The sequence below is a fragment of the Lacerta agilis genome, chromosome 16 (assembly GCF_009819535.1).
Source record: "Lacerta agilis isolate rLacAgi1 chromosome 16, rLacAgi1.pri, whole genome shotgun sequence".
In the NCBI taxonomy this organism is placed as follows: domain Eukaryota; kingdom Metazoa; phylum Chordata; class Lepidosauria; order Squamata; family Lacertidae; genus Lacerta; species Lacerta agilis.
In genome coordinates, this window is record NC_046327.1 from 38,089,684 (window position 1) to 38,109,292 (window position 19,609).

Sequence of the window (19,609 nt, forward strand, 5' to 3'; positions counted from 1 at the left end):
TTTTCTTCTTCTTCTTTTGGGGGCCTACTCCCAAAGTATCTTGACCATTCCCCGCTCAGACTTACTGGATGCCAAAGGAGATGAGTGAGACACTGACAACCAGCAGATCAAGGAGATTGAACCAGTTCCGACAGAAGGAGCCTTTGTGCAGGAAGGCGCCGTAAGCGGTCATCTAAGGACAGAGACATGCTAAGCACCCTGGCCCCACCCAATTCCTCTTTCTCAAAACTGTGGCTGGAACCCAGAAGCTTGGAGATTAGGTCCCCAGGTGCCCTGCTGCAACCAAATGACCCTGCCTCCCCCCCACCCAGGTTCAGTCCTTTTATATTCAAGAGCAGATGTGCTAACTTAAAGAGGCAGATTGGGGAGGGGGCTGGTGTCACACCTGGGTGTGATGTCACACACATGCACCAAGCACCAAACATCCCGAGTGCATGCTTCTCCTTCTCCTTCTCCTTCTGCTGCTGCTGCACCTGCCAGGAAAAGAGGCCCCGGCTCTGCCGACATTGTGCAGTCTACAACGAGTGTTGAGCACAGCAAGCGCCAAGCACCCCAAGTGCCACACACACTTCGGGAGGACCCAGGGCCTCTTTCCCTGGCAGCCGGAGAAGAAGCTGGCCCCGGAAGCTGGACTCTTGGGTCCCTCTAGCTCAGCACTGTGTCTGCACTGACTGGCAGCAGTTCTCCGGGGTTTCAGGAAGGAGGCATTCCCAGGCTTACCTGGAGATGCTGAGCATTGAACCTGGGGTGCTCTGTGTGAAGAGAAGATGCTCTTCCACGGAGCTGCATCTTCAGGATCTCTTTAACAGCTAAGGAATAACTCAGCTGAGTCATGTGACCCTTAGTTATGTGACTCATGCTTAACAATGTCGATCAAGACCAGCCTTCTTTGCAAGAACCGCAGCAACCAGCAGGCATGAGGTGGTCTGCAGTCTACCAAAGATCTTGGTCTCCTTATGCCCATCGCTGTTATGCACAGTCCATAGCTGTGTTGGAGCTAAATTCATGGTGGGTAGTAAGAGTCAAAGCCCTCTACACAGGAGCTGAGAAGTGCAGCCCTGACCCTTCCCTCCTTGTTGCTGGAAGCCACATCTTCTCTCCCACTCCTCTACTCCCCAATGACTTGGAGCTCATTCTGAAGTTGCTGACCCCCTTCTCCACCCCAACCCCAACCCTGATTGCCAGCCATGAGGGCTATGAGGGCACTAGCAGAAGCAGCTAAGATCTGGTTGTTTGGTGCCACCCTGCAGACTTGGCCCACATGCAGGTGTGGGCAACCCTGGAGACTTGGCCACTGGGGCATGCACTGAGGGCTGGCTACTCTCCCCTTCCTCATCTTCTGGTACCTTAAGTAGGATCTCAACAGTGAAGATAGAAGTGAAGGCATAATCAAAGTATCCCAGAATCTGTGTAATGAGAGGGGGGAACAGGAGGGAGGGGAGAAAGAGAACGAAAAAATGAGGAAATAAGAGCAGAGTGAGTGAGAGAGAAAGAAAGAAAGAAAGGAGCAGAGGGTGAGACACTCTTCTGCCTCTGGCCCTCTCTCTTCCATTCTACCCAACCACCTTTCTATGTGGCATGGCTTACATTGTTGCGGAAGGAGTGTGCTCGGATAGGGTCCTCTGCTGCCAGGGAGATGCTGCTGAGGATGATGAAGACAAGGATGAGATTGGTGAAAATGTGGTGATGGATCAGTTTGTGGCACCCAACACGAAGCCTGGCGAGAGAAAGAAAGGCGACCACCATGGTGAGCCAGCAGCACACAATAGGACCAGCCAAGTTTCCTGAGGCACATGCAGACTCCCCTGTGAATCAGGAGGTGGATATGGGGAGCTAAAAGGTGATCCTGGCAGAGGTGGGCAAGATTAGAGGGAAGAGCCTGGGTGGTGCCTTGGAAGTGGGCTGGACTGTCATGGGGAGAAAAGCCAACAGCAAAATCTCTGAAGTCAAGCAAAGATTGACCTTGGGATTTGCCTATTCCCTTGACCTTGGGTTTAGATATCTAGGAAGAAGGCGGAAACTCCAACACCAGCATGAACCCTGGCAGTTCTGGGTCTGCCCAAGCATAGCCAGGCAGTGGCTCCAATTGCCCCCTAATGCTCTCAACCAATGGGTCCCCAAAGTGGGACCACAATGAAACCAGGATCTCTGGGAATTTTTACCATAGTCGTACACTGGTTAGTCATTCCCTCTGCCCCAGGAACCCAGACAGCACCAGAAATCCCTTGCCAAACCTAGTTTCGAGGATTCTTTGGGGTGGAAGACACAACAGTTAAATGGATATATAAATTAGTAGCATAAATATGCTTCTACATGTAGTTTATTAGGGCACTCACACCAGGGACTCTGGCCACAGGGACCCTGCCACCTTGCAGGTTGTTTGCAGATTGAGGAACCTGTTGGCCTGGTATTTGGCATGCTGCAGTGCCACCCAGATAATGTCCAAAGAGGATTACTGCAGCTCATCAATCCAGCCAGGCCAGGCAATCTGTGGGGGACAACAGGAGCCAGGCTGCCCTTACAGAACTTGGTTTTTCAGTGTGAAAAATCTACTGCTAAAACAGCCATGCAGACTACCTTGCATCAAGTCCTTCTGATGGCTGTTCATTGTTCTGGACCTTCATGTTGGCCTGCCGTAACTATGGACCTGTATGAGACCTTTGTTTGATGTTCTGGGTCTTGACCTAAAGTAGGCTGCACCTTCACCTTTCCAAGTGACTGCAGGTCTGACACCCGCACAGCCCTGGCACCAGAAGAGGAAAATCCTGGACCTTACCCTACAACTCTTGCAGAATTATGACCAAACTGAGGTCACATTCCACTGAAAGAGAAAGCCAGCCCCACCTTCTTCCTTCTTGGTTCATGCCTTTCTGTACTCACGGATTTGTCTTGCTAAGACAGAAGAAGGAACTTCCATCAGGAATTGGTAACACCTTCTCTGTGGGGGTTTCCTCCAGTTTGTCTAGGTGAGACTCTGCCAAGCTGTGCTGATCTCCTTCTGCCTCTTCTTCCTCTTCCTCCTCACCTGAAAACAAGGCATGGTGTAGGATTAAGCAAGGACTGAGGAACCTTTGGCCCTCATCTGAAGCTGAACTACAACTCCCATGGGCCTCAACAAGCATAGTCAATGGCCTGGGGCAATGGGAATTGTAGTTCAGCAACATCTAGAAGGCCAAAGGTTCTCCACATTTGGTTTAAAGATTCCTCTGGAGCCATATTCATTACAGCAGTGTGTGTGTGTGTGTGTGTGTGAGAGAGAGAGAGAGAGAGAGAGAGAGGGAGGGAGGGAGGGAGGGAGGGAGGGGGAGAGAACAATGTCTATCCATTATGAACTGATCTGATAATTATATAGTACAGTCAAACTTTGGTTACTGAACGCCTCCGTTTTGGAAAGTTTTAGCTCCCAAACACCGAAAACCTGGAAGTAACTGCTTCAGTTTTTGAACAATTTTTGGAAGCCAAACATGCTACGTGGCTTCTGTTTTGAATTTCCCTATTGTATTGAGACTTTCGCTTTCAGTTGTCGAACGTTTCGGAAGTCAAGTGGTCTTCTGGAACGGATTACGTTCGACAACCCGGTGGAAGGAGGACCAATAGGCTATGCAAAGCCTAATGGAAAAAGTGAGCTGCAGCAGGAGAGAAAGAGGCTGCAAAGAACCACAGAATTTCGGAGTTGGAAAGGACTCTGAAGGTTATCTAGTCCGACCCCTTCAATGCAGGAATCTCAACTAAAGCACCCCAGACAGATGGCCATACAACTTCTGTTTTAAAATCACCAGGGAAGGAGAATCCGCTACCTTCCAAGGGATCCCGTTTCACTGTCAAAAGGCTCTTACACCAGAAAGTTATTCCTGATGTTGTTTCAGAATCTCCTTTCTTGTACCATAAAGCCTTTGGTTCCCTCTGGTGCAGGTGAAAGCAAGCTTGCTCCATCCTCCATTCAACAGCCCTTTTGATATTTGAAGATCAGTCTCCTCTTGTCCAGGCTAAATATCTCCAACTCCCACAACCATTCCTCATAAGGCTTGGTTCCCAGACCCTTAATCATCTTGCTTGTCCTCCTCTGCACACGTTCCAGCTTGTCAATATCCTCCTTAAATTGTGACGCCCAGGGCTCTAGGTGTGCTCTGACCAGGGCAGAATAGAGTGGTACTATTACTTCCCTTGAACATTATACTTCTGTTGATGCAGCCTAGAATAGCATTAGCTTTTTTGCTGTTGCATCACACTGTTGACTCATGTTCAGCTTGTGGTCCTCTAAGACCCCAAGGTCCTTTTCACATGCCCTACTGGCAAGCTCGGTGTTCCTTATCTTATATTTTTGCAGCTGGTTCTTCCTGCCTAAGTGAAGGACCTTACCTTTGTCCCTATTGAAATTCATTGTGTTAGTTTAGGCCCAGTTCTCCAAGCTTAGAGTCTGAACTCATCCTGCCATTGATCCTCTTCCTGGTTTCCTGCAATACAGTAGCTGCCTTTCATACTTAAGGCTTAAATATCCCATAGGAGCTCAAAGGCAATTTATGTTGATGCCTGATAGCTGTTTACGTGGAAGAGAAAAGCTCGGAGGAGGAGAGGCAGAATAAGCAGTCTGGTCAATTGTAAGTTTTACATTCAATTACAAACCAGGCTGCAGTCAAGAGGTGCTTTAGGTCTCATGTGTAAAAATAAATAAATAGCCTTTTTGTCTCAGTAAGGTAACAATCCTCATGATTCTCATAGTACCATACACAACATTTCTTTCCTCACCTGCTTCTTCACTGCCTTCCTCTACTTCCTCCTCCTCTTCCTCCCCACATTCCACCTGAGGAGAAAGCAGACTGGGCATCACCAACGCACATTTGAGTGGGATGGAGGGCAGAGGAGGAGAGACTGGACTTAATACAACAGTTTCTGTAGTATTTGCTGGCTATGGCTACAGATAGAGTGAGGAGAGAGGAGTGTCCAATTCAGCCTTCATGACCTTCAGGACTAAGGCAGGGAACTTCACCACCCTGGACTTGGGCAGACTGCCACCACCCTAGAAGTGGGGGGTGGGCACTTCCTCAGGAGGCTTCAAGCGCGAGGCTGCCTTAGACATGTGTGTGTTTGCGTGTGTAATGGGGGTGAGGGGTGAGATCTGAATGAAAGAGAGAGATCCTTCTCAAAAGTTTCCAGGCTGTCGCCCATTGCACAAGTGACTGTTGTGTTTGCATGAGGGCCTGCACAGAGAAGGGCATGGCAAGCACTTCTGCCTCGTACATGTGGGTGCACGCAACATGCAGCTCAATTCAGCATGCATTTTTTCCTGCTAGGGGCACTTCCAGATCTTTTTATTGTGGATCCATGACAATCTGTGTTCATGATGGTTTCAGAGCAGTTGTACTCAATCCTACTTTTAATCCTGCCTGTGCCTGCAGAAGCTTTGGGGCAGACGCACTGCTTCATTTCTAGCCAGCTTCAGTAGCATCCTGCTGAAATCCTGTAATTTTTCGTACCATAAATGCTCTAGGATTTATTTTGTGCCACTTTTGTTGTGCTATGGGGCAAGAGTGCCTCTCTAAACAGTAATAATACAGTAACACTGGGGAAACATGCCAGAATAACAAATAAAGCAGAAGGATGTGCGGTTCAGTATAAATCCACCACTATTGCACTATTATTTTACCAATGATATGCCGGCGAAAAAAGAAAGAGGCCCTGGTCTTCTATAACCTGCAGAGTCTGTTTTATCACCAAGCAATAAAGATGAGGAGTCAGCCACAAAAGATACGACAGGAAAAACACACTTCTTCTTCTTCTTCTCCTTCTTCTTCTTCTACTCCATCCATGTCTAAAGCAGGCTGGGGGGGGGGGGCAGTCTAAGCAACTCCAGTTCTTATATTAAAATAGATGTGTGGATGAGAGGAGGTGAATTCTCTTCTTTCCCATTCCATTCCTACCATATCTTTTCTCCTCAGCCCATCACACTTTTACCATCAGAACAGTGCTGAGAGAACAGTGTGCTGAGCCTAACTCACCTTCATGGTCCTTTTGTTGTAAAAATTAGACCTCCCAGTTCCTGCTTTTGATTCAAACAGAACAGATGTGTGAGCGCAAACATGGCTGCACTGCCTCATTTACTTCAGCCCTTTAAGAGGGAACATGGCAAGTTACCTCCATGCAACCTGTTGAGCAACTACAGCTCTCCACCATGTGACTAAAAGCTAGCAAGCCAGTTCACACATGCACACCTGGTTGAGGCCTGTGCTTACCAGAAATAGGCAGAAGAGGGCACTCTCTCAGAGGCTGAAGGAGACATGATGCAAATGCCATAATTAAATCTCCAGGCCTTTTTTTGTCCCCCACCCCCCTTAAAAGCAGCCACAGCAATGGCTCCAGATATCATAAGAGGTGAAGTGTTGGGTGTTTATCATTCCCCTGTGCCATTTTTGGATCTGACCCCACTTCACTGAAGCTGCCATGAGCCCCAGAGGTGGGGGTGGGGGTGGAGCTTCATGTACCTGGACAAAGCCTGTATTTGGGTGGAGGATAGGGGGCCATAATAGCTTTGTGTGTGGTGGGGGGTTGCATGAAGGGGTGTTCAGTCTTGCAAGTCTTTGCTTGAAGTCTGAAGAGGCACAGCCAGAAACAGGCTGTGTTTCTTTACAGTGCAATCATTATATCTGGTCCATGCTGCTAGACAGGGTTAGGTTAAAGTGCCAATGACCTTCTGCAGGTGGCGACTTTTGGTATTCAGTAGGGTAGGAAGCTTCCACCAGTGGTAGATAGTGGAAATGCTCCAAATGGGTCTTAGCAGGCTACCAGTGGCTATACCTGTGGCACAGCAAAATCTGAAACAAAACCCCTTCTGCCCTGGCCAGCACCATGCAGAATCCATTCTGGCTTGTACTGGACAGGGGAGGAGGTGCTGGGCGTTTTCTGTTTTAGATTTGGCCATGCCACTGGCCAGCAGCAGCCAGCAGGGCTTCAAGTGCAGTGGATGATCTGCCCCCCTGGGCAGAATTTGGATCATTCTGTTAGTGAACTGGGCCATAAAGACACACAGAAATCAGCTGGCTTAGGCTGATGGAAGTTGTAGACCAAAACCTCAGGAGGACATCGGGTTGGCAAAAGCTGCCTTAGAGAGTGATAATGAACAAAAAGTTATATATCTGTCACTCATGTGGAATTGCTGCCTACTGATCTGTGGGAGGACTACTTCCATCTCTAGAAACGACAAGGTCAGAAAGGAAGGTCAGGGTTTCAGTTCTCACCTTCACATTTTTCTCTTCTTCTTTCTCATTGCTCTGCTCCCCCTCTGCTGGTGCCTCTCTGAATTGCGGCAGGAAAGAGGGGGAAAGATGAGAGTTATAGAAAAGGATAGAAAGGGAAATCTAGACTCTGCTTTGGATCTGCAATCTAAAACAGGGGGAGGAGGACCCAAGTGGGAGGCGGGCTTCTTTAAATGTGCCCTTTCTTTCAGAACAAAATCATCAGAAGGAAGCCTTACAATGAGCAATTTAAAAACAATACAAATAAAAACAAAGCTAGAAACTGAACAACATTTGGTCAGTTCACTCTCTTCTCCAACCTGCCACCACCACTGCCACACACACACACACACACACACACACCACACCCCTTAGATTACATTCTCACTTTTCCTTGTGTTCCACCTCCTTGGAGGAATTGATGTTGTCACCATCTGCCAGATTGTCCACAGCAATGGCCAAGAAGACATTGAGCAGAATATCTGGGGTTGAAAGTTCAGAAAAATGTAACCTGATGCAATGGGGTAATAACCACCCTGAGCCAACACACCCTCAGGATAAGGGCTGTGCCCCAGTTAAAGACATGTGAACAGATTAATCATACAAGTTTTATTTGTTCATTCTAGCAATCAAATCTATATAAACTGTAAAAGCAATAGTTCTGAAAGAAGTAGCATACTATTATTTGCTGTTAGATTATGCACTAGTGTATCCTAGTCAGCATCATCTTAGGAGAGGCATTTCATCCTGTGCGTGAGGGAAGTGAGATGTCTCTTTTTAGATGATGCTCCTCACCTGCAGTTTTATGAGCATTTAAAAAGAATATATGCTGCCCAATCAAACCATGTATCCCAGCATTCACAGATTCACAGTGCCCTTACTCCTGCAACCTGCCCTGTACCCGATCCCTATTTAACCACTGCAGTAGCAACCACTATTCCATCCTAATGTAATCATGGGAAGCTCAGCTTGATTTCTAACTTTAGGGTCTGGAAAGGTGAGGACCTGAATTAAATTTGGGGGCCCAACTCAGCAATTTCTCATCAGCAATCTAGCAGCCTAGCATCAATCCTCTTGGATTTAAGGTCCTTTAATCTTCACCGCCAAGGATACAGTTGCCGCAAATGAAGAGGATGATGAAATAGACACAGACCAGCATACCTGGGAAATAGGGGCCGCCATAGGCCATGATCCCATCATACATCACTGCATTCCAGTCCTCCCCTGTCAGGATCTGTGGCATGAGCAAAGGGAACAGCAAATATAATTAAGATTGTTCCACAGTTAAATGTTGTTGTTTTTTAACTACTTATTTAAAGTACTTGTACGCTGGCCGCCAATACATTTATCCCAATACATTTATTACAATGCAATTTAAAACAAGACAATAATAAAATCAATTAGAGGTAATAAGTAATGTAATTAGCACAACACTCAACTCTACAGTAGTGTTCCTTGTGGTATTTCGGGGATGGGGAACTTGTGACACTCCAGATGAATGCAAGATGAATACTCATTGTCATATAATCATCCCATAAAGAAATCAGAATATGTGCTCAATAAAGACCAGACCCAAGACTTGTTCATACTTTCTTGTCTTGCTGCTTTCCCCTGGGGAAAAACCACTCTTAGTGCTCAGTTGGAGCAAATAGCAATTTAAGTTTTCCCCAGACTGACATTTGCTCTGAGTTAAAGAGTGAGTTTTCCTTAGGAAAGGAAGCAGGGCAAGGAGAAAACCACTCGGACTCATGCTTTCTAGGCATGGGATAAACAGAAGTGTGGACGAACCCTTTGTCTAACCACCAAGTGAATTTTGTGCAAGCAAATTAGGATGACTGTGAACGAACCAGTCATCGCTTACCGTATTTTTCGCTCCATAGGACGCTTCGGACCATAGGGCGCACCTCGTTTTTAGAGGAGGAAACAAGGGAAAAAATATTTTTCTGGTTTTCCTCCTCTAAAACCCATGGGTTTTTTTTAGAACCAGCTCAAAGTTTTACAGCTTTTTTGTGTGCAAAGGATCAGTTCAGATTTGTGCAGCTTTTGCAAAGGGGGAAAAGCATTGCTTACAAAACAGTAAGCACCAGTAAGCACCAGTAGAAGCCAGTACGCACCAGCAAGTAATAGGAAGCAAGAGGAAAGCAAACCAGTACAAACCAGTAAGCACCAGTACAAACCAGTACAGACCAGTAAGCACCAGTACAAACCAGTACGCACCAGCAAGCAATAGGAAGCAAGAGGAACACAAACCAGTACAAACCAGTAAGCACCAGTACAAACCAGTACGCACCAGCAAGCAGTAGGAAGCAAGAGGAACGCAAACCAGTAGAAACCAGTAAGCACCAGTACAAACCAGTACAGACCAGTAAGCACCAGTACAAACCAGTACGCACCAGCAAGCAATAGGAAGCAAGAGGAAAGCGAACCAGTACAAACCAGTAAGCACCAGTACAAACCAGTACAGACCAGTAAGCACCAGTACAAACCAGTACAGACCAGTAAGCACCAGCAGGTAATAGGAAGCAAGAGGAAAGTAAACCAGTACAAACCAGTAAGCACCAGTACAAACCAGTACAGACCAGTAAGCACCAGCAAGTAATACAAAGCAAGAGGAAAGCAAACCAGTACAAACCAATAAGCACCAGTAGGTAATAGGAAGCAAGAAGAAAGCAAACCAGTAAGCATCAGCAAGTAATAGAAAGCAAGAGGAAAAGTAACAGCCCCAAATGGCTGAAAAACTCAATTTCCCAGGATCCTCAATTTCCCAGGATCCTACTCTGCAAGGGGCCTGGGCGGGGCAGGAAGGGAGCTAGCTCCCTTATCTCCCTCCCCGATCTCCTGCAATCAGCTGTTGAGCGGGTTCCTTTCAACACTCTCTTCCCCTCTTGTTAGCCTTTAGCTCTTTCTAAAACAGAAAAAGCAGGATCTGCCTTTCCTCCCTGGGCAATTTGGCTCCAGGGACCATGCATTCGCTCCATAAGACGCACAGACATTTCCCCTTACTTTTCAGGAGGAAAAAAGTGTGTCTTATGGAGCAAAAAATACGGTATGTTAAATTCTTGGAAATATTTAGGGACTATGAGATAGTTCAGATTGTGAGCTTAAAATATAACAATAAAATATTCAGAAACAGTATAAACATGAGACGATCTTTGTATATATCAGCTTCCTACCATCTGAATCTCTCTAGCCCCTAAATGGCTAGCAGCACCTTACTCTAAAGGAGCTGATAAGAACTTGGATCTTAGAATATAGTATTCTATTTTCAACTACTGAAATCTCAATACCTAGCCTCTGTAATACGGTAAGAAATATTTCAGAACTATTGTTGCTTATCCTAGTGGGTATGCTTTATATTTTGATATCCATGTGTTATTAGAAGTATTTGTTTAGTAATAAAAATACAAGATGAAATCAAATATTCTCTTGTACCTGGTTACTGTGTACAAAACCAAAATTGAACCTGCCAGTTTTAGGTATGCACTTTGTTAAAGTGCTTTTATCAGCTACATGTGGTAAATTGGCAGTCTAGGGCAGGGGTCAGCAAACTTTTTCAGCCATGGGCCGGTCCACTGTCCCTCAGACCTTGGGGGGGGGGGGCAGACTATATTTTGGGGGGAAAATATGAACGAATTCCTATGCCCCACAAATAACCCAGAGATGCATTTTAAATAAAAGGACACAGTCTACTCATGTAAAAACACACTGATTCCCGGCTTTAGTTTGGGGACCCCTGGTCTAGGGCTTCCAAAAGACTGTGATTATAAACTGAGAACACAAAGTCTAAATTCATGACACCATACATGTCTTTCTTTCCCTATCAACACTTAAAACCCTCAGAAAGCTAGACCAGTTTTGTGTTGCTTCTCCCACAAAATGTATAATTAATATTATTATAATTGTGGTGATGGGGTGGGGTAAACCAAGGCCTGTATTGTTAGAATTTTAGGGTCAGCTCATTTAGAAGTGATTATGGCGTCCAGATCTGAGGGCAAGAATTGAAAGCTTAATGTAGATTAAAAGGAGAAGATAGTCTCTCTCTCTCTTTATTTCTGCTGTGAAACCACTACACCCCAACTGTTTTACTTCTGGTGGGATTTATTTCCCATTTTGGAGTCCCAACCAGGAAAAAAGAGAGCCGAGGTGCAGAAGTTAATAGGGTTAAAAGCTCAGGTTGGCGCAGGGCAGCCCACCCACCTGCTCCTTCCTTAGATGGAATTGGCCACAGAGCCAATGTGAGCATACTAGTTTGGTCTCTCGTTCTGTAATGGATACCCATTGAAACTGTAACATGTGATTCTATGGAACTTTAAACTCTTTTTTCTTCTGTGCACCAGGGTCAACAACCCTTCCACTATTGAAGGGATCACACTGCTTCCTTGTACTGTTCCTTAAGCCTGTTTCAAGGACACACCTGAGCTGCTCCTAAGACCACCCATGAGTCATGGGAAGCTGCACTGACAGCTATTGCCATTCCCTCCCTCTTGAATGTTCTTAATAATAATAATAATAATAATAATGGGATGGGGAAGCTGGGATCCAAGTGGGAAATAAGGGGCTTCAACCATTTGTCCCTTACATAGTCCAGTCCCAAGCAAGCACCGAAACTTGTCAAAGGCTGGTCCCAGCCACCCCACTTGTACCACATGCATGCTTTTACCTGGAAGACTGTGAGCAAGGCCTGGGGGAAAGTGTCAAAAGTACTGCGCTTGGTCTGGGTCTCATCAAAGTTGAACTTGCCCCCAAAAAGCTGCATGCCCAGCAATGAGAAGATGATGATGAAGAGGAAAAGCAAGAGCAGCAAGGACGCAATGGACTTCATGGAGTTCAGCAAGGAGGCCACGAGGTTGCTCAGCGAGGCCCAGTGCCTGGAAAGCAAACCAGGGATGGATAAATGGGTCAAGGGACTTGGGGCACCTCGACTCACAGGTAAGAACCAGCATCACTAGAATAAGGATGGGGAAACTGGCCTCGCTGGCCTCCAACTCTCACCAGGCCCTGCTAGTATGGCCAATAGTCAAGGGACAATGGGAGCTGTACTCCAACAACATTTGCAGGGCAACAGGCTCCCCTCCCCTGGTGTAGAGGAAGCAGATGTAAATTGATCTTAGCTTCTGAGGGAAGAGGCGAATATAAGTGCAATACTGACCACCTGCCTAGGGTTCTATAGTAATATATCTTCAAGCCATAAGTAAATCAACCTGAATTTTCTAGCAGGCAACCACCTTGAATTAAGCTAACCCCGAGTGCATGCCCCAGCCCTAAGCAATGCCACCCAATCACCCATGACTATGACCACCACCTGACCTGGTGACTTTGAAGATCCGTAAGAGGCGGACACAGCGAAGCACAGAGATTCCAAGAGGTTGCATGATCTCAAACTCCACCAAGACAGTCTCCAGGATTCCACCACATACCACAAAACAATCAAAGCGGTTGAAGAAGCTGACAAAATAGGCCTGTAGTCCCAGGCTGTACATCTTCAACAGCATCTCCATGGTGAACAGCGATAACAGTACTTTGTTAGCATAAGCTGTGGGGAGAAAGGGTAGAGGGTCAAGAACAGGTATATGGGACAGCCAATGTGCCACACAGTACACCGAGTATCAGACAGACTGGAGGACAGATGCTTTTTCACAGTTTCCATCTGCAAAATGGGAATAATATGATGAAGACTCAAAATATTTTGAGCTGGATGAAAGTGGCAGGGCAGAGAGGAGTAAATGGAGATTCCTCAGCTCTCCATTTGATCACCTTCTGCACTTCCCTGTTGATCTTTCTCTACAGAGTAGCTCACATATACAAGGCACTTTGGAATGGATGGGGATGAGATCAGCTGCGCAAGTATTTTTCAGCAAGCCTACAAGTTCAAAACAGGGATGGTCAACTGGTAACCTGCAAACTAAACTGACCAAGCAGCTGTAGGATTTATATCATGCATTTCCAAACAATTCCTGCGTATCAGCTCAAGTATGGGCAATTTCAATATCCTCTGGGACCATCTCATTTGTTCCCCAGATATCAGTCCAGAGGTAGGAAATCCACACAGATGGGTTAGTGGTCATGCTCCATATCAAATCTGGTGTCAGTTAGGATTTCCAGTTATGAAGCACATGTGCTCAGAGCAGGCAATGCATTGGATACAAACATATGCAGTTACATATTACATACTTGGTACGCATAAATCTAAAGAGAGGAATGTAAAATATCTGAATATCTGTGTTTCTTATGACTTGGACATGTTTTTCTTTTACTTGCAAATAGAACTGTGGGCAAACTTTTTGCCGTGTCTTGGTAAAGGTTTGTTAGGGCAGGAAAGAGCCAGATAAAATTGCCTTACAATAGGGATGGAGAAACGGTGCCCCTTGAGGCATCAGTGGGCTCCCATTGCCCACCCCCACCCCCAGCCAGCACATGCTGCCCAGTGTCAGGTCATGGATGATGGAAGTTAAAAGTCCAGCAACACCTTGAGGATCATGGTGTTTGGCCACTCCTGCTACAGAACAAGAACAGTAGATGGCAGTCTATAATTTCTAAACCAGTGTGTGGTTTTGTTTAAGAGAAGTGGAACAACTGAATTTTGTTTCCCCCCAAAAATCCATAGTTGGGGAAGGTAAGCAACACCCCCACCTCAGCCAATTGTTTTTTAAAATTTAATTCAAAACCATGTTCCTGCTTCTGAGTCCTGACCACAATCATTAAGCTACCCTCTTAGGCCACATCCATACCATACATTATCCACTTTAAACAGTCATGGTGCTCCAAAGAATCCTGGGAACTGTAGTTTGTTAAGAGTGTGGAGAGTTGTTAGGCAACCCCTGTTCCCTCGCAGAGCTACAATTTCCAGAGTTGTTTAACAGTCAATCCCCTTTCCCAGGGAACTCTGGCTGCTTAAAGTGGCACGATACTGCTTTAAATGCATAGTGCAGATGGGCCTTAGAGGCTCTCCCTGCTCTGCGCTAACTCCTGGACAATGCTCCCTTGCTGGCGCTTGTCTACATTCCCTGTGTCTTGCAACCCTACCTTGGATTTGCGTGAGCCAATCAGGCTGGTTGTAATGCTCAGAGGCAATTGTGAGAGTGTTGAGAAAGACAAGAATCAGGACCATCCAGTAGAAAGAGACAGATTTGACAGCCAGGCGACATTTCTTCCGGAAGAGACGGTTGATGCGTCGCACTCGGCGGCTGCAGCAGAAGGGGGATTGGGGGGGGGGGACAGACATCACTGATGAGAGCCAGAGAGCAGGAGAGCACTGGGCAGAGGGGAAGGCACAGACCCGTCTCTACCCTGTGGCGCAAGTGGCGCATAGCGCCAGGGCGCCAAGCTCCGGAGGGCGCCTGGTTGGGAGTCCGGGCTGCGTTCGAGTAGACCGGGACTCCAGGGAAGAGCCGAGCTGAACAGAGCTCGGAAAGAGCCCTGCAGTGCCCGAAGCTGCCACTGGGGGCGCAGGGAGTCCTCCGCCGGCGAGCGGGGCTCTTGCTCAGCCCCAGCATAAAATCCTGTCAGGCGGCTTTTATTCCCACAGCAGCAGGGGTTCACAAACAACATCCTGCTGAGGTTCAGGATTCCACCCGGAATCGGACCCCTTTAATGGGTAATATTCCCATAAATTCTTATAACACTTTACTTTTATGTTTTTGGAAAGAGGGCTAGTGCAAAGTTGGTGTGTCTTTTTTATTATTATTCTCCGCGCTAAGCGTGCATCATTTATTTATTTATTTATTTTTGAAGCCGAGAGCTGGGGTCATTCATCGGTTTGGAGGAGGAGGAAGTGTGGGGGGGGGGAGCCTGCTTGGCTGCCCTGTGGCTCGCTCCCCTAGCAAAGAAAGGTTCTGGAAACAGACTTTGATGAAAAGAGAGAAATCGGGGTCTGCATGAGCCATTCCTCCAATACCAAAAGTCAGTATTGCAAGCCGTTTCTTCCAGGTTTCTTTTTCTTTGAAGGATTGATTTGTGTTGTTTTTTTATGTTGCATTGGGGCTTGACCCCTGGGAAGCAAGCCATTGGCAGTTTTTTTTAAATGGCTAAGTGTACATTTTCCAAGCTACCTCTCAGGATCTCTCAAAATAAGAACAGTTATTGCCACCATCACTTGTTTTTGAAGCTCTGCTTTGTGGCCCTTTGGAGAAGGCTCAGCCATGTTGAGAATCCCCAAAGTTGGGCTTCCTGCCCCTGGACGGGCCCCCTCTGCTCTTGGACACCCCCCCCCCCCAGCAGCAAAAGAGAGTCATGCCTGTGATCACTTCTGCAGAACTGGTGGTCTCCAACCTCGGCAACCCCCAGATGCGAGCTCTCCCAGTCCCAGCTACCTATTTCACTCAGGTGTACCCTCAGACTGCTGACCCCCCCCCATGGACCCGAGATCAAAACCATGTGATCTGCTTCCACTGGAAAACTGCCAGTAATACCGCTTTCCTTTTTCTCTTACTTTTTCTGCCGGTTTCTTTACCAGTGCATTGGCTTCTGACACCACTGTTGTACCTTTATATGGACGCAACAATGTGGGTAGGATTGGGGGGGGGCAGGCGGTTGGCACTAGGTTGCACCTGGCTGTGCAGACCCAAGGAACACGGTGTACTTTTGCCAATAGCTCCAAAGCCAAGGCTACCTTAAGAAAACCTCGATTGCTGGGTGGGCTTTGTTGGGTTATGCTGTATGGGGGTGTGCAGATGGAGGTGTCCTTTGGGCTAATGCCCAAAGATACATGAATCTCAATACATTGTGGCTCATGCCATTTCTTAACTTCCCTGTACTTTGCCCTTGTCTGCCTCCGTCATGCCGTGCCGCCACGCCTGGGGGTGGGGGGCGCCGGAGGGATCCTTGCACCACGGCGCCAGATAAGCTTAAGACGGCCCTGGGAAGGCAGCTTTCATCCTACTCACCCAAATTTTGTCTTGGAGAGCTTCCCTCTGTGGAAGACAGGAGAAATTCAACAAGAAAATTAAACACAACTCTCTCTCAGCTGCAGTTGAAAGCTGAGAAATTACAAACTGATCAAGGATACAGGGGCAGCAGTTTTCTTAGAGGAGGTTCACAGACACTGTCAGCATTTCATATTTCACAGATATCCCAAACCCAAATTAGGGTTGCCAGGTGGCACCCCCAGCATTTTATTTATTGATTTATTTTGCTAGCCTTTGTGCTACACCTTTAACTGAAACCTGACAGGCAGAAATGAAGCAGATGGAAAATGTCTCCCATCACTGCATCTTCATGCCAAGAAAAGATTGCAGGCAAGAACACTAAAAAATAGTCAAAACAAAATAAAAAAATAAAAAAATTCCTTCCAGCAGCACCTTAGAGACCAACTAAGTTTGTTCTTGGTATGAGCTTCCGTGTGCATGCATCCTAGACAGCATCTTAAAAAGCAGAGACACCACCTTGCCGACAAAGGTCCGTATAGTTAAAGCTATGGTTTTCCCAGTAGTAATGTATGGAAGTGAGAGATGGACCATAAAGAAGACTAATCGCCAAAGAATTGATGCTTTTGAATTATGGTGCTGGAGGAGACTCTTGAGAGTCCCATGGACTGCAAAAAGATCAAACTTATCCATCCTTAAAAAATCAGCCCTGAGTGCTCACTGGAAGGACAGATCCTGAAGTTGAGGCTCCAGTACTTTGGCCACCTCATGAGAAGAGAAGACTCCCTAGAAAAGACCCTGATGTTGGGAAAGATGGAGGGCACAAGCAGAAGGGAACGACAGAGGATGAGATGGTTGGACAGTGTTCTCGAAGCGACTAGCATGAGTTTGGCCAAACTGCGGGAGGCAGTGAAAGATAGGCGTGCCTGGCATGCTCTGGTCCATGGGGTCACGAAGAGTCAGACACGACTGAACGACTGAACAACAACAACAAAGGTGCTACTGGAAGGAATTTTTTATTTTTTTATTTTGTTTTGACTATGGCAGACCAACATGGCTACCTACCTGTAGCTGAAACTAAAAAATAGTCTATCTTTTTCTGTTTCTACTATCAGATAGTAAATATAGGACTGTTGCTAGAAGAATCACCTTCTAAAGTTTGCTCATCTTTACCGCAATTGCTCAGTTTTATGATCTGGGCTGAAATCTGACCTTCTTGTAACCACTGGGTTAAGCCATGGTGCACAGAGGTTAGAGTTGGGAAAGCCCAACAATGCATAGACTTGTGTCTCCCCCTCTGCCCATCTCTATTCTGCCCTACCCTAGCAATTATTTTCTCATGTTCAGCTGCCAGGGGTGCCCCTACTATGAGGCAAGGTGAGGCAGTTGCCTAAGAAAGCATATTGTGAGTGCTGTTAAGGGAGACAGAGTGGGACAGCGGGGGGTAACTAGACCTGCCAACGGAAGCCACTGCAAGGGCTTCTGCTTTTCTTCCCCTCGCCTCCCCCCATCCCTCCCTCCTCCCTGCCAAATTGGCTCCAGCAGATATCAGGATAACCCCCAGAACAGTGTACAGGGGGACAAGAGGGCAGATTATTCCACCAGGCAAGCAGGAATGCTTGCACTGACAGAGTAATCTGCTTAGCATTATTTTGAATTCCTCCCAGCGAGATGCAACATATGGGACCCAATCCACTTGGACTTTCTCATGTGCAAATCCTACTAAAATGAATATAAGCTGCTGAAGAGCACTGATAAATTGTGCCATATAAAGTCACAGGGGTAAAAGGAACTGTGTCATGTTTAACTTAAGGGCCTAAAACGCCTTAGGCCGGTTCCAGCCACTGCTACATTCTTGGCAAGACAGACCTGCCCTTCAGTGCTGATTTGGGCACCATTACAAAGCACTCTTGCCTGAACACACTGTGGTAAACAGGAGGAAGTGGTTAGCAATGTAGGTCAGGTTCAAACTATGAAGCACTTTCTAGGCTTATTTTAAACCTAGAATCAAAGCTATCTGGATGGTAAAGTTGCAGCCTCTCTACATTTGCCCATGGTCTTGTTTTCAGGACACTGAGCTAATCCGCTCAGCTGCCTAGCTGCCACTGCTGCTGCAGGTGCTCAGCTGCCTACCTCCACCCCTCCTCCATCTCTTCTATTTTACATGGAGTGTGTGATGTCACTGTGGTACTCAGCCTCCTTCATTCAGCATGGAAATAGAGGAGGCAGCAGAGTGCTGCAGCAGCACACAATCATTGGCAGAGAGGAGAACCATCAGAGCATCTCAGCAGCAGTGCCCACCTGCCTTCTGGCTTGTCAGCCCACCCACTTTACATCATGCAAGACCACCTGCCCAGGTGACTGAGCCCAGACTAGACCTGGAAGAAGAGGGCAGCAGCAACAGGAGTGCCCCTATCTGGACAGGGATAGCCTAACTTCTGGTAACCTCTGGGTTAGATTACTGCAATACATTATATGTGGAGCTGCCTCTGAGGATGGTTCAGAAACTTCAGCTGGTGAAGAATTCAACAGCCAGGTTGCTCATTGGGGCAAGACGATTTGAGCATATAATGCCAATCCTGGCCTGAGTGCACTGACTGAGAGTTTCTGGGGTCAATTCAAGGTGCTGTTTTTTACCCACAAAGCCTTAAATAGCTCAGGACCACAATACCTCAAGGACCATCTCTCCCCATATGAAGTGACCCAGACCTTGCAATCATCACCAGAGGCCTTTCTCTGTGTGCCTCCACAGAAAATCCAGAGGGTGGCAACATGAGAGCAGGCCTTTTCTGCAGTGGCTCCCCATTTGTGGAATGTTCTCCCCAGGGAGGCTTGTCTGGTGTCATCATTATATATCTTTAGGCACCAGGCAAAAACGTTCCTCTTCTCCTAGGCCTTTGACTAATTAGACAATCTCTGGCCTTTTAAATTGTGTGTGAGGGGGTACTGTTTTTGTTTGTTACTGTGTTATGTAATTTTGTGTGGTTGTTGTTTTTTTTTGTAAACTCCCCTGTGAGTCAACCCTGATCCAAAGAAACTGAAAATGTAACTAGTTACAGGTAGGTGGCCGTGTTGGTCTGCCATAGTCGAAAAAAATAAAAAAAATCCTTCCAGTAGCACCTTAGAGACCAACTAAGTTTGTTATTGGTATGAGCTTTCGTGTGCACAGTAACCAATAACAATAACAAACTTAGTTGGTCTCTAAGGTGCTACTGGAAGGATTTTTTAAAATTTGTTTTGAAAATGTAACATTACTGTACTAATCCATTCTGCCCTCCGCCCCCCCTTTAACTAAGGAAACTCACAAACTCACAAACACACATCGCAGCAATTGTTCTGGTGATGCTCTTCCTCCCCAACATTCTCTGTATTCACTGAAGTGGTTTCACTGGCAGGGAGACTGGCTGAGGAGAGAGAAAAGCAAGTGAGGTTTTCAAAAACAGCCCAAAGCCCTGACTGCACCATTTCTTGTAATTATCCTGGCCCACTGCCTGGCATTAAAACCACAACACTGACTTC

At 46.7% G+C, this 19,609-nt stretch overlaps 1 protein-coding gene across 1 annotated transcript in view; it reads right to left on the reverse strand.

Moving 5' to 3' along the window:
- The window catches only part of CACNA1F (calcium voltage-gated channel subunit alpha1 F), a 62,795-nt gene that overhangs the window by 26,152 nt on the left and 17,034 nt on the right, over positions 1-19,609 (reverse strand). The window contains exons 11-23 of the mRNA XM_033173889.1: positions 19,404-19,494; positions 16,112-16,138; positions 14,253-14,413; positions 12,537-12,762; positions 11,890-12,097; positions 8,343-8,463; positions 7,618-7,711; positions 7,233-7,290; positions 4,747-4,801; positions 2,881-3,025; positions 1,588-1,717; positions 1,347-1,406; positions 66-172 (exon numbers count right to left, since the gene is read on the reverse strand). Coding sequence (XP_033029780.1) covers positions 66-172; positions 1,347-1,406; positions 1,588-1,717; positions 2,881-3,025; positions 4,747-4,801; positions 7,233-7,290; positions 7,618-7,711; positions 8,343-8,463; positions 11,890-12,097; positions 12,537-12,762; positions 14,253-14,413; positions 16,112-16,138; positions 19,404-19,494 — 1,483 coding nt within the window. The remainder of the gene's footprint in view (positions 1-65; positions 173-1,346; positions 1,407-1,587; positions 1,718-2,880; positions 3,026-4,746; positions 4,802-7,232; positions 7,291-7,617; positions 7,712-8,342; positions 8,464-11,889; positions 12,098-12,536; positions 12,763-14,252; positions 14,414-16,111; positions 16,139-19,403; positions 19,495-19,609) is intronic.